Consider the following 14062-nt stretch of genomic DNA (forward strand, 5'->3'; position numbering starts at 1 on the left):
GTTATCAAAGAATTTACTCACCATCTCAAGCGAAAGAAAACTGTCTATCTTCCCCATGCTCAATCCTGAGTGAAGTAGCCATGACCCAACTTCCCAGTCTTTCCGGCTGCTGAATGGATAATATGGATTCATTGCATGGTGTTTGCTGTTCTCCTCAGAATTGAATAAATTGAGGAATGTGTAGCCCCTGCCATATGATTGAGCACAGTCAGGATATGAGTCAATAACTTCTGAGTTGCAAGTTGGCATTCCCCCATCATGAACCTGGCTCTCACTACCGCTCCCTCAAAACATCTCATCCCAATCTCCAAAACCACCAGACTCAGTGTTGGGAATATTTGGTCCATCGTCCATATTCATATTCAGTTCATCATCCATATGGGAATCATCAGACTCAGAGCACAAGCATATCAGATCCTGCAGCCACATACTGCAGCCAGAGTGAGGATGGCTCATGTGATGAGCAACAGTGACATGGTCCTTGAAACCGCCTTTGCCACACAAAGGACACTGGAATGACGACACAGCATGCACATGAGAATTCTGAGATTCAGAGGACAGTTAAACTGTAATGTTTGGAATCAATACCCATATTGGTTTTTCCAACACTCATGTCTGAGTCAAGCTGTGCACCAATCCATCTCAATATCTCTAGTGATGTACTATCAGCATCACATATGGCTCCTATGTTCCCATGATACACCAATAAGTGGCAAGCCAGCCATGTTCTGGGTGACTCTGGCAGTGGTATCACTGATTTGTACGATGTGGTCGATGCTATTGGCTCAATGGTAAGTGACTGATATCTTACTAGGCAATGCTTGTTCACATGCCTACAGACCATCAACGATGTTGACAAACTTGAAACCAACCTCATCATGGACCTCACAAGGGCCCAACATGATATATTCAATGCAGAGAAAACACTTGCTGATTGTGTCATCCGAGAACACAATGTCATGACAAATCTTTCGAAATACAAGTCCACCATTTCTAAGCAGAAGTGTTAGAGACCATGCTCGGATGGAGAAGCGGAGGGGTCAGGGCTTGGCTGTCATGAATGTTACCAACTGCATCTAAATTTCGATTATCAAACCTAAGAGACCCTATCCGATAAGATTAGATTAGATAAGATCCCTGATAAGATAAGATGGATAACTGATTAACAATCACTATCTTTACATCACATCTATACTACATCGATGTCATCCATCTATATCCGTAACCCTAGACATCCGACATCATCATATCCTTAGAAGTCCTACGATTAGGCAATGGGTTACATCATAAGCATCTACATGCCTCTATGATCAAACCATAACCGAGAGTCCTTTACAAGTCATCTCTCGAAGAGTCATCACTCCTTCACACCGCACACCTTCACTTCTCATGACATGTTAAGAGTTACCTCTGTCATTCACCGAACCCCTTACATTAGAACCTGTTGCACAGTCACAGCTAAACCCTGAACCCCTATCACAGAAGCGCCACTCATAGAGAAGCATGCTCATTTCTGAAGACCCTGGAGAACCCTAGATCCGATCATACCAATACATCTCCAGATCCCATCTCTTATCGAGATCCTTAATCACCGCTCGAGACTTCTTGTCACAGAACTCTCTCACCCTTCTTAATCTCCGCTTACCCTGAAGAGAAGCAGTACCCTGAAAACCCTGCTTAATCACCGATACCCCTATGGACCCTTTTCCCTTCCTTGTAGTTGATTGGTTGATAAGACACCCTATACCCTAGGCAGCAATGTTATGATCTTATATAGATATATCACTACCTTTCATACTCAGATATCTCCGCCTAGAGAGTAGTATATAGTTTAGGTCGTAGTCAGTAGTACTCCTTAGACTTAACCTCTTCGTTCTTACGTCATCGTAGGCCTAGACGTTCCCTCTCAATCTTATCCTTGCTTTATCCTCTCTCAGACAAGTCCTGTGGTGTGATTCAATCTCCAGACACCTACTAGTTAGGTTAAGGGACGTTGGTCATAACATTGGCTTCAGCTCTTGCGCTGCGCCCTTAGCCAAGTATGTGCCCCAAATTTGGAGCAGGTCCGACAATGTCCGACAATAGGACGGGCAGACCACTTTGGTCCACTTGGTGGGTTGGGAGGTAAGTGCTACTAGTGGTAATCCGACTAGGAGCGGAGCGGGGGAGGTGGAGGAAGTTTATTGGGATGGAGGGGAGTAAGGGGATTGATTGATGTGGTCGGAGAGGTAAGAGTGAATACTTAGAGCATGGCTCTAAGTCAGAGCAGAGGGTCAGAGGTGACAACAAGGTAAACTTGTGTCCAGAGAGGGAGCAAAGTCCTACAGAGAATTCCCACTAGTAGAGACAGTGGGAAGACAAGTAATATTAAGACTGGGGAGTAGCTAAGTACAGGATATGTTTTTATATACTTCTATGTAGGAGGCAGTGACTAGTTAGTCCTTGGTATGAGGCTATGTACCGAGCATAATTTGTAAGTAGACACAGGTGAAAAACATAAGTCAGAGCAGATATCAATATGTACACGTTGGATCAGTTAGTCGAGCAGTTATAGAAATTACCAGTGATCTGGGAAGTAAGTGTTATGTGCAAATGGGGAAAGTATATACCTAAATGGGGAAGGAGTTTTACAGTAGAGTGGGAACGATGCAGAAGGTAACTGATGAGGCAGTTGAGTGGAGCCATAGGAGCCAATGCAGGAGCCAACTGGGATGAGCGGATGGCAGACAGAGCAGAGGTGGTAGTAAAGCGGGGAAAGTATGAGGTCGGGCGGAGCAGATATTAATATTGTCAGAGCAGTTGGATCAGGTATATGACAAGAAGCTTGACAAGGCAGATGTAGGACTGGGTCATATGCGCATCACATTCAAGAAACACGGTCTTTCTCACCACCCAGCACCACACAGTTTTCATGGTAAGTAAGCCTATCATGTACACAGTATTACCAACTAACACCTTCGTATCATAGACTCATTCACATCCTGCCATCAGGTAACCATCCAGTTGGACTAATGACGAGTACCTTCTTTTGAGTTGTATCAAATAGAAACCTTGTATTTAGCAGTACTAGTACCTAGTAGTAGTAAATATAATGGACATGAAATTTTGTTTTGTCTTGACATTTGACTTGGCAGATATGCTTCAAATTGTGACTTCAAATTTCAATATTTTCTAAGTACAGCCTGAACTACTAGCACTCAAGGTATCATGACTACTAGCATTTTACTGACAAACACTGTGAGCAGCTGTACATCCTGTGAGCTCTGTCCTTCTGTGGGTTACTGTGGGGAACTATCAAAAAATGTTGATGCTTTGGGAGAAATTTACTGTGAGCTCTGTCCTGCTGTGGGTTACTGTGGGAAACTGTCAAAAATGTTGGTGTCTGTGGAGAAATTTACTGTGAGCTCTGTCCTGCTGTGGGTTACTGTGGGAAACTGTCAAAAATGTTGATGTCTGTGGAGAAATTTGGGGTTTACTGATGTGGCTGTCACAAAAACACAATTTTCATACTTTCTGTGGAGAAAATTGTAGTTTACTGATGAGGAAATGTCATGAATGTTACCAACTGCATCTAAATTTCAATTATCAAACCCTAAGTCACCTTATCCGATAAGATTAGATTAGATAGATCCCTGATAAGATAAGATGGATAACTGATTAACAATCACTATCTTTACATCACATCTATACTACATCGACGTCATCCATCTATATCCGTAACCCTAGACATACGAACTCATCACATCCTTAGAAGTCCTACGATTAGGCAACGGGTTACATCATAAGCATCTACACGCCTCTATGATCGAACCATAACCGAGAGTCCTTTACGAGCTATCTCTCGAAGAGTCATCATCCCTTCACATCGCAGACCTTCACTTCCCACACATGACATGTTAAGAGTTACCTCTGTCATTCACCGAACCCCTTACATTAGAACCTGTTGCACAGTCACAGCTAAACCCTGAACCCCTATCACAGAAGCACCGCTCATAGAGAAGCATGCTCATTACCGAAGACCCTGGAGAACCCTTAGATCCGATCGTACCCGATACATCTCCAGATCCTATCTCTTATCGAGATCCTTAATTACCGCTCGAGACTTCTAGTCACAGAACTCTCTCACACCCTTCTTCATCTCCGTCTACCCTGAATAGAAGCAGTCCCTGAGAACCCTGCTTAATTACCGATACCCTTAACCCCTATGAACCCTCTACCCTTTCCTTCTTGTAGTTGATTGGTTGATAAGACGCCCTATACCCTAGGTGCAATGTTATGACCGTATATAGTTATATCACAACCTTTCAGACTCAGATATCTCCGCTTAGAGAGTAGTATATAGTTTAGGTCGTAGTCAGTAGTACTCCTTAGACTTAACCTCCTCATTTCTACGTTATCGTAGGGCCTAGATGTTCCCTCTCAATACTATCCTCGCTTTATCCTTCTTCAGACGAGTCCTGTGGTGTGATCCATACTCCAGACACCTACTAGTTAGGTTAAGGGACGCTGGTCATAACAGGAAACAGGACATGGGAAACAAGAATGGGGAAACAGGAAATAGGAAACAGGACATGGGAAACAAGAATGGGGAAACAGGAAATAGGAAACAGGACACAGGAAACAGGAAACAGGAAACAGGAAACAGGAAACAGGAAACAGGAAACAGGAAACAGGAAACAGGAAACAGGAAACAGGAAACAGGAAACAGGAAACAGGAAACAGGAAACAGGAAACAGGAAACAGGAAACAGGAAATAGGAAATAGGAGATGGGAGATGGGAGAATTGGGGGGAAAGGCATGAGTCAATAGCAAGACACAAACAGTGAGACTGAAGTTTACCTGGGACACTGGCTTGCATCCCCCTGGCCGAAGCACGAGGCCACAGGATGGCAAGCCAGTGTCCCAGGTAAACTTCAGTCTCACTGTTTGTGCAACATCCCACAACTAAAACAAAAGTATATAATATTTTTTAAATGTAAGATGTAAAAAATTATTGATTTCACACAACTAAATAATAAGTAGTCAACCTGTGTTGAAGACACAGTGAGGCAAGGCACCGAAGGTGCCCCCCAGCAGAGCGCTCTGCTTGCTTCCTGTGCCGAAGGCACAACGAGCTTAGGCTAATAAGCACATATCGAGCAAGTCAACGCAAATAAGGACAACACAAACAAACGGATGGTATACTGAACGTGCGCCCAAGCGCAGCGGTTACATATTTGCTCCTACCGACGAACCCGAAAGCGCAATTGTAAATCCCATGTTTACTGGGATGTCGGTACAAATGGTAGCAAACGTGCATGACCAGCCCGAAGGTTCGGGTTTATGCCGTGCCTACATCACCGGGCACAAGGGTGTCTCCTACTCCAGGGCTTGCCAGTGGCTCGAAATCCAGACTTTCTCCGTGACCTCCCTCCTGCAAACGCCGCAGAGCTTGCTTATGCTTCAATCTTCCTAATCCTCTCTTGGTAATGTCCTTATCGTCTGATCTACCATCTGCAGTTGCGGTATCATCGACAGCCATCTCAGACAGGTCCTCGGTCCTGTCCTCAGCTTCTGCTTCGACATTCTTGGGAAGTGCCAAGAGATCTGAGTACAAGTCCAGAGTCTTGAGATCCACTTGAGTAGCTAGGATTCTCGTCATATTGAATCTGAAGTTGAAAAGATACAAAGATTTACCGGGCAGGGTGCAGGAGTTAAGTGCCGAGGCCAAGGGCGCAGGATGGGTTGTAGTGAACTGTTGAGAATAGCACCGTGAGTGGCTGATCGGCGAGGTAAGAGAGAAAGTAAGTGACATTATCTGATGTCCACCGTCGTACTTCGACCAAATTTGAGTCACCTCCTTTTCCCTTACCACTCCGGCTTCCTTGTGAGGACCAATCAGCATCAAGTAAAACACAAACAGACCCATCATCCCCCAGGGTGAAGTCAATGACAGGTTTATAGAATGGCTCGTGCCGTATACAAGGGTCGGGGCCGTCGTCCATTAAAAGCCAGAAGAGAGCAGTGGCCCTATCAGACATCATTAGCTGACAGAACATGCGACATGAAACACTTACCCGACTACGCTGAACACGATTCTTTGCCCAAGTGAGGCAACAGATGCCACCTTGTGCACCACAAACACGAGTTCGCTTTCCTCTGTCGACGCTTTGTCTTGACTTTCTTCTGCGTCCCTGTCGTCAACACTTGGTGTTCCTTTGAGTTTCTTTTTGCCTTTTCTTCGTCCTCTTTTTCTTCCGGTAGGCTCCACATCTTCGTCTTCATCCTTCCACTCCCTCTTCTTTTTAGGCGGCTTCACCACAATGAAGGGCTGAACAGCAGAAAATACATCAATGTTACGTAGTAGTTTCCCGCTCATCCAATCCCAAAGTTTTAACACGGAATCGCCACCACCAGAGATGAGCGTCCCGGGAGAAAATGAAGGAATGTGGATTGCAGAAACATATCTGAAGCACGTTGTATTAGCGTTCCTGAGCTCCGAAAGAGCAATGAGCCGCACTTTTGATGACCGAGGCAATAGCTCTCGATCGTGTATCCTTGTGGGTACCAGCTGACTCTGATGTGTTCATCCCTATCGGCAGTCACGATGTACTGCTCGTCAGCGGTCAGCTGAAATGTAGTCAGGAGGGAAGCGTGACCAAGAATGAGTTCCCCGCCAGAGGGGTTTTCATGAGATGCCAATGCGTCGCGCGTATACCCACTGGACGATTCGTCTGAGTTTGGGTGCAGCCGATAACTAGGGCATGACAAGTCACTGCAGAACAGTGTCTGAGGTCGAACATTCCTACCGGAATATGTCGCCGAACTTGTCTGCAACGAGTATGTCGTTGCTATGCGCAAAATTGATACATGTTGGCTTCTTCGGCATCTCTCTATGCTGCCTTCAGAACAGCAACAGGTTGGACCGTTAGAGGTACATGTACATACCTTGAGCTGAGGAGTTTTAAACCATCAACTTCCCAGGTCTTTAGTTTTTTATCATCTCCTGAAGTTGCGAGATATTTTCCGCAACTACTCAATGCGGCACAACGGATGGGTCCTGATGTGAGGACGATTTGATCTTCCTCACATTTCGCGGTTGAATGCAGAATATCGCCCGTGCTGAACAGTAGTGAGTGAAAGAATGTAAACAAGGAAAACCTGCTACCTGGTGTCAAGGACTTGTATATGAGGTCCTGCGATGACGACGGAGTGCTCCAACTGCGAAAATAAACGGGTGTAAGGGTATCGAGACATATATCGAACGTCGAAGATTATCGGTCTAGATCTAACTTGGCATGTAGAAGCATCCGAGTGCCGACGGCCCGACCGTCATCATCATACTTAATAGGCATCAGTCGAATGATTTTTTCAACTACTTGTAGACTCTGCTCGAAACCGCAACTAAAGGCGTCGTCGGTGTCAATCATGAGTACCACGATTCCGATTACTTCTCGTCCCTTGGACCTAGTCTACTTCGCCTTTTTCGTGGTGCGTCATTGACAAATTTAGGCTTCAGTTAGTATCTTACAAACTTGACGAAACTAGGTCCATATACCCGCAACACTGCTCATTGACCTGCAAGCCCTGTACCCTCCTGCATTAACACCACATTTCATACGCGCTCTCCCACAATTCTATGTGCAGATGTCGAATGACCCGTTGATTGGAAGCGTCTTGGGCTTGTTGGGAGATAGCAAGCATTTCATTTGGTTCAAAACCTTTCTTGCACTAGAAGCGTACGAGTTTTTCTGACTGAATATTGTTCTCCGTCCTAAACTGCATCCGCCCAGTCTCTTTCAACTTCCCGTATTCGTGCTCGGAGCACGCGGCCTTTGGCGAGGTGAGACATCGCAGTTTTATCTGCTCGAAACGTGAAGTTAACGGGCAATTAGATTCGCGGTCAATCTATGTACTTCTCCTCATCTATGCCGCATCTACCACCACCACGACGCTACCATGTCTGTCTGTCTTACTGACGACGCCTACAACCAGTGCGCAGACCATAGTTGACAAAGTAGTCTCTGTAACAACCTTCCAACGCGTCCTGCTGTTATCGAGCTACATTCCATTCTTCGTAATACCCTTCATTATGACCGTTGATATGGCTTTTCGCCTTTCGAAACTGATCACGATAGGGATAGACGCCGCTGATGACAAGAAGTCATCGTGATGCGGCCCAAGGTTTCCTTTCAAACTGGAAGGACCTTTTTAACCGTGCATTTTCTTTCCAAATATCACTGGCTTCGTTCCACTGTTGAGCATGAATCCAGAATAAGTGCAGATGCAGATACAATATGAGTCAGACGGACAGGTTTACCGCGGCGATCCATGGTCCTTGAATCCATGGTAGAACAGCCGCGCTCGCGAAAGCATCGTGGTGCAGGCATCAAAGCATGGTGGGCATCAAAGCGACAAAGAAGAAGCTCAGACTCCTCAGAAAATGATGAAAATGTGAGTAACTAAACTTCCGAAGCTACAAAAACTCACTGGCATGTAGGTTCACTGTTTCACATTGCAGATGTCATGTCCATATACATAGCTTCCACTATTGTTGCAACTCATTTAATACTCGTATACATTCTCTTGTACCAAAGTCGTTACACCTCTACTTGTCCTTACTGTACCTCGGCATAGGTTCGGCATCGCTTATGCATGCAGCGTCACATCGTGTCACATTCACGTGATGTTCGTCGAATCCACAAGTCCTCCTTTGAACGTTGGCCGCTTTCACTTCATGACAAAACCACATACAGGTGCTGTACAAGAAATACAAAAGAGACAACCATCGAATTTATTCTTCCGCGCGTGGTCACGAAGCAAAGGATATGTAGTAAATGTTTGGGCGTTACTCAGGTTTAATCTTTTCAAAACTTTACAGTGGTTGGTGTGTTGCGCACCCATGATCATCAAGAGGTGTTTCTTGACAGACGGGTATAGAAAATCCCGTGCTCTATCAAGTCAAATTTGATTTTGTGGTGGTGACGTTTGAAATTTGAGTATCGGAAGGAACACACATTGAGCCAACAAGGTGCCAATCGAGTTGTGGCTTATTGCCTATACAGTTTATCTAAGAATTTCCCACAATCCACCACCGCTCGTACCCAAAGATATTGGCAGTCCCGTCTAGCACTCCCCCTCCTCAAGACCCCTACTCCTCAAGATGGTGGGTGTTATCTCCGAACCATATTTTCATACTAACCAGAACCTGCTCTCCAGACCAAACGCACACGCAAAGTTGGTGTCACCGGAAAGTACGGCACTGTGCGTATACCATCTTATCCTGTTGCAGCAGGACAGGCTTTCTTAGTCGCGTTTATTGTAGCGTTATGGTGCTTCCCTGCGTAAGCAGGTGAAAAAGGTGCGATCCTTGCCCGAGGTCCATGCCATCTATTGACCTTGGATCTTCAGATGGAAATCACCCAACACGCTCGGTACACTTGCACCTTCTGCGGCAAGGTTAGTGTAGATCTTATGGGCGCATTGCGCAGCCATCCTCATTTCATCACAGGACTCCGTGAAACGTACCGCCGTTGGTATCTGGCATTGCAGCGCTTGCAAAAAGACGATCGCTGGCGGTGCATGGACAGTATCGACGACCGCCGCTGCTACCGTACGGAGGTGAGTCATTCCCATTCGCATTATTGGAGTCGAGTCTAATCATCTTCCTAGCACCGTTCGTCGTCTGCGGGAGATAACGGAGGCATAGATAAAATCTCATGGGTTCTCTTGCCATGCTTTTCCACACTTTGTTACATATATCTCGACCCAATGACTATGAGCTTCATGATACACGCTCTATGCGCCTGACGTGGTCAAAAAGTACAGGATCGTTGAATATCGAGGATTCATCAATCTTGCAAAGCAGCGAATGGTCTATGAGGAGATCGCACGACGTTCGTATTGAAAAATCAAAAAAATTGTATACATGTGCCGAAACTGATAATGTACATCAACAGAAGATGATTCTAAAATCATGTTAATGGACCGTCGTCTGAGCCATCTACTTCATTGTTGGGGCTTAAGCCCTCTTCCTCACCACTGTCATCCTCTCCTTCGTCATCATCATCATCATCATCGCTTTCTTCTTCGCTTTCATTGAACATAAGAGAAATATACTCATCCCCGAGCTGGGCGTCCTTGACCGGGACATACTGTGAACTCAAAACATTGTCAGAGCTAGTATCAGAACCAGGAGTGACAGTGGAAGAAGTAGCAGCAGCAATATCCGGAGCCAAAGGGCTTGTTGGGACTGGAGGCTTGCGGTTGCGGTTGGCGCGTATGACGTGAGGAAGCTTGCATCCCTTTGTCGAACAGATTCCCTTCTCAGCAAAGTCTGGGCACTCTCTGACATGTTGCATGTCGCAGTCGAGGCCCTTGGCACAGTAACCAAGTACTGCGAAATCCCGACACACGCCGTGTCGCTGACCCACACGAACGTGGGGGAAGGGACAGTTTTCTCGAGTGCATCGTCCGTTGTTGGCAAAATGCACGCAGAGAGGCGTCCGTTCAGGTGTCGGGTCGTGTGAGAGGCTACAGGTTTCAACAGTGCTAGAGCAGTTGCCGTGCAAGAAGTTCCAACAGATGGCAATCTTGTTGGGGTCGTGCTGGTACATGCAAGTTAGACCGCGGCTGCAAGCACCTGTTGTAGCACGAGTGTTGGACGAATGCCATGTGAATTTAGCGAGGACACTGTAAAAAAAGGATGCTGACCACGCACCTGTAGTTGTGAAGCGGGGGCAGGGTTTTTCAAGATATTTCATGCGCTTGTTCCTACGTCTAGGAGGTGTCATCAGGTTGAATATGTAGTAAAAACTTGATCGGTAGACGGACTGGTGAGGAGCTCGAGTGTTATCGAGTGTCATGTTCCGGTTTCTTGGCCGACGCTGACGACCCCGGGATGAAACCTTGGACTTGTACGCACGGCCAGTTGGGATAAGGTGCCCTGCAGTGGTCCTGGAGAAATCTACTTGTTGTGGAATCGGTCGAAGGGGAGCCTTAGGCGGGACAGATGGAGGCTTGGGTACTGTAATCAAACGGCTGGTGGTTACAAAAAATGGGACTACCCCACAACCGAAATGAGATAGGAAAAAACTCACAATCTTTGCGCACGAGAGATCGTGTTGATGATTCGAAAGTCACGCCATCGATAACAACGTCACGGGTAGACGAAGCCTGAGGTGGATGTGATGGTCTTGTGGGGGGGCGGATGTACTTGGTTGCTGGTTTCTGGTATTCTGATGGCCTATAAGATGCTGGCGGTGTATACTTTGGATTGATATATGCGTTGCTCCTCGGGTAGGTCCTGGGTCCTGGGAAAGATCCAACCGATTGCTGGGTCGTTTTGTGTTGGTTAATTGCGCCTAAATGACTTGTTAGAATTAAAGACTAGAAGAACAAAATAAAAAGACCTGTTAGTCGAGCGATTTCTTCCTTGAGTGCTGCGTCCGATGTCGAAGCCATGATGGATGTCGAAGAAGAACAGTCTCAGAAAGAGTTGGTCAGCACCAAAATGATGATTCGATGACAAACAACACGTTAACCCAATTTGAACCTTGACGCTAATCCTCCACTAGATTATACTTATATAGGTCTGACCAAGGACCACAATGACTCGATATAATAATCAACAGACTTGCAAGGTGCCGCTGCCACGGATGCGGTCATTGTTTTTATTGGGCTTGTTCGCTGCGACCTTGTGGCTGTGGATGCCCCGTGGACCCGATACGCTTTCAGCACCTGGAAATTCAGAAGGAATGGACAATGTCGACAACGTTCCGCGCACGCTATCGCTCGTTTCAAATTTCTCGGGTACACCACCCATCGAAAGCCACTCTCTGACAGTGGTACTCCCAATTCTTCCCCATCATCTTGAAGGTCTCGACGTTTTATTGTCTCCGTTTCTTGTTCCTTCCGACAATATTCGAGAAGTCATTTTGATCTGCCCACAGAACACCCTTTCAGATGCGCGACGGGTACTCAAGAAGATCCTATCATACAGTGGGACTGTTGACCACCCCAACCTTTCACTGCTACCCTATACGAGCTCTTCGTCCCACAACAGCACACTTTTAAGTTCTGCGTCTCGAGTTAGAACGGAATGGATTCTTCTTCTCGATGAGTGTGGCTTGAAAGGCCTCAGCAGTGGGCAGCGAGTTTATCTACTCAATCCACTATCAATCTCCCTACCAGTTGGACCTAATGGTTTCCTCCGATTTCCTGCCAATGCTAGCTGTATACCTGCCACTCGCGATTTCGAGTCTGCCGACTATCTCGTCCCACCTTTCGTGTCACCAACCCATCTTTTCCCACGCACTTTCCCGCATCTTGCCAATTCTGATCCTTGGCTATATTTTGGCGTCCACGTTGCGAAGACCCATCTCGAGATGATAGGAGGATTAGTTCTTCCTTCCAACATCAACGACCTCAACTACTACGAACAAAATCCTCACCCTTTATCCCTCGAAAGGACTCAGATAGAGCGCAGCCCGAAAGGAATTAGATCAGACGATCGTACGCAAAAACGGCCCTCTCACTCAGCATCAGCTTCGGGACATTTCGTTCTGGTTTTTCCTCATTTAGAAGACCTCCATGCTTTCATGCCTGTCGCCTGCAGACTCCACTCCGTTGGTCATACTCTATCGGTATTACTATACCAGGCCTCGTCGAGCGATGCCATGTATTGTTCTTCCGAGGACTGCACTCTCCATTGTTCGACGCTTTCTCATACCACCCCAACCTTCAACCATTGGCTAGAATTTCTGGATATTTTGCCCGACGTTGTCTTCGCTTTGGACGTTCAAGATTTCTTGTCCGTCACACTCACAATGGTTCTTCTGCACGAGTCCTTCCGTGAAACCACGCTAATTCGATTACCTCGAACTGACCTACCGTACTCCGACTGGATCGGCTCGCTCACACTTCGTGAACTCCGCAGTCAGTCACGGATGTCATTCTTAAATGTCATTATCTAACTGAGAGCAGACTGGAACGTACCCGAAATTACCATTAGCGTCATAACCGATCATAGGCCTCACTCCTTACAACGGTTGCTGACGTCCCTTACCAGTGCTCGGTACTTTGGAAAAAGAGTCGGACTGCGTATCAACCTGGAACAAACTGCCGACCTCGAAACTTTGAGAGTAATACAAGACTTCGAATGGCGGCATGGCGACGTCTTTGTCCATCACAGGGTCATACATGGCGGTCTCCTCCCTGCTGTCGTCGAGTCATGGTACCCAAATTCAAACTACTCTTATGGCTTGCTACTTGAAGATGACATCGAGGTGTCTCCCTTGTTCTTTGCGTGGATCAAGATGACTGTCTTGAGGTATCGGTAAGTTCACCACGAATCTCCAGTAAAGTTTTCGATGATCAATAAATTTCTTGAGGCATGGTGGACCCGAAAACATCTCGCCGTCCGTATTTGGCCATCAGCCTTTACCAGCAGAAAATGATCGAGCTCAGACCAGAAGGCCGGAGATTCTTCGACGCTATGGCGCTCTTCACCACCAATGACATTCCGAACCCTGATACACCCTACCTATCCCAGATACCCTGCAGCTGGGGCGCAGTCTACTTCCCAGAACACTGGCGCGAGTTCCACGACTACCTCTCTATCCGCCTATCCGAGTATTCCATGAAAATCCACGAAAACGTGGTCCCCGACATCCGCTCCAACAAGTGGGTCAAGTCATGGAAGAAATACTTCATCGAGCTCGTCTATCTCCGTGGCTACGTCATGCTCTATCCCAACTACGCCAACTTCACCTCGTTGTCCACCAATCACCTCGAGGTCGGCTCGCATGTCAAAGACCAGCCGGAGGACGAATACCTCCGCAAGAAAGCGTTGTTCATGCTTCCCTTGATGTCGTTGCCGAATGCGTCGGGGCTCTCTTCCCCCGGCCTGCTTGACTTGCCGAAGAAGAAACTCCCCTCCTTGTCTTCCTTGCCTGTTCTAGATCTCATGGGAAGGCTGTCTTCGGCATCAGACCTATTGGAACGAGGCACCAAACGTCGGACGGAGCTCACTGGACTGCAGCACTACCACCTCTCTGACTCACGATGCTCGTGAGCTGACGTG

At 46.8% G+C, this 14062-nt stretch overlaps 5 protein-coding genes across 5 annotated transcripts; 3 read left to right on the plus strand and 2 right to left on the minus strand.

Moving 5' to 3' along the window:
* Positions 1-4977: 4977 nt before the first annotated feature.
* On the minus strand, positions 4978-7283 carry EDB91DRAFT_1162827 (WD40-repeat-containing domain protein). Its single transcript, XM_041319878.1, has 8 exons — positions 7148-7283; positions 6928-7101; positions 6789-6872; positions 6500-6736; positions 6057-6446; positions 5793-6009; positions 5677-5734; positions 4978-5625 (listed from the first exon to the last, which is right to left on the minus strand). Exons 1-8 carry the CDS (start codon positions 7234-7236, stop codon positions 5321-5323), a joined length of 1554 nt encoding a protein of 517 aa, XP_041172037.1. The 5' UTR covers positions 7237-7283; the 3' UTR covers positions 4978-5320.
* Positions 7284-7407: 124 nt separating this feature from the next.
* EDB91DRAFT_1239438 (transmembrane protein 6/97) lies at positions 7408-8152 on the plus strand (the record flags this gene model as incomplete). Its single annotated transcript, XM_041321855.1, has 4 exons — positions 7408-7470; positions 7528-7718; positions 7773-7822; positions 7875-8152. 4 exons carry the CDS (start codon positions 7408-7410, stop codon positions 8150-8152), a joined length of 582 nt encoding a protein of 193 aa, XP_041172038.1.
* Positions 8153-9063: 911 nt separating this feature from the next.
* Positions 9064-9854, plus strand: EDB91DRAFT_867939 (ribosomal protein L37ae). The gene is made up of 6 exons (XM_041328653.1): positions 9064-9145; positions 9199-9243; positions 9305-9340; positions 9391-9438; positions 9491-9600; positions 9652-9854. Exons 1-6 carry the CDS (start codon positions 9143-9145, stop codon positions 9686-9688), a joined length of 279 nt encoding a protein of 92 aa, XP_041172039.1. The 5' UTR covers positions 9064-9142; the 3' UTR covers positions 9689-9854.
* A 1-nt stretch (position 9855) lies between these two features.
* EDB91DRAFT_867985 (uncharacterized protein) lies at positions 9856-11516 on the minus strand. The gene is made up of 5 exons (XM_041328654.1): positions 11391-11516; positions 11079-11342; positions 10813-11005; positions 10700-10758; positions 9856-10621 (listed from the first exon to the last, which is right to left on the minus strand). The coding sequence occupies exons 1-5, from the start codon at positions 11440-11442 to the stop codon at positions 9954-9956; spliced, it is 1236 nt and encodes a 411-aa protein (XP_041172040.1). The 5' UTR covers positions 11443-11516; the 3' UTR covers positions 9856-9953.
* Positions 11517-11590: 74 nt separating this feature from the next.
* Positions 11591-14053, plus strand: EDB91DRAFT_1228589 (uncharacterized protein; the record flags this gene model as incomplete). The annotated part of the gene is made up of 3 exons (XM_041321026.1): positions 11591-12915; positions 12964-13315; positions 13417-14053. The coding sequence occupies exons 1-3, from the start codon at positions 11637-11639 to the stop codon at positions 14051-14053; spliced, it is 2268 nt and encodes a 755-aa protein (XP_041172041.1). The 5' UTR covers positions 11591-11636.
* Between the last annotated feature and the right edge of the window lie 9 nt (positions 14054-14062).

This window comes from Suillus paluster (genome assembly GCF_016628075.1).
Source record: "Suillus paluster strain FC165 chromosome Unknown EDB91scaffold_89, whole genome shotgun sequence".
NCBI lineage: Eukaryota > Fungi > Basidiomycota > Agaricomycetes > Boletales > Suillaceae > Suillus > Suillus paluster.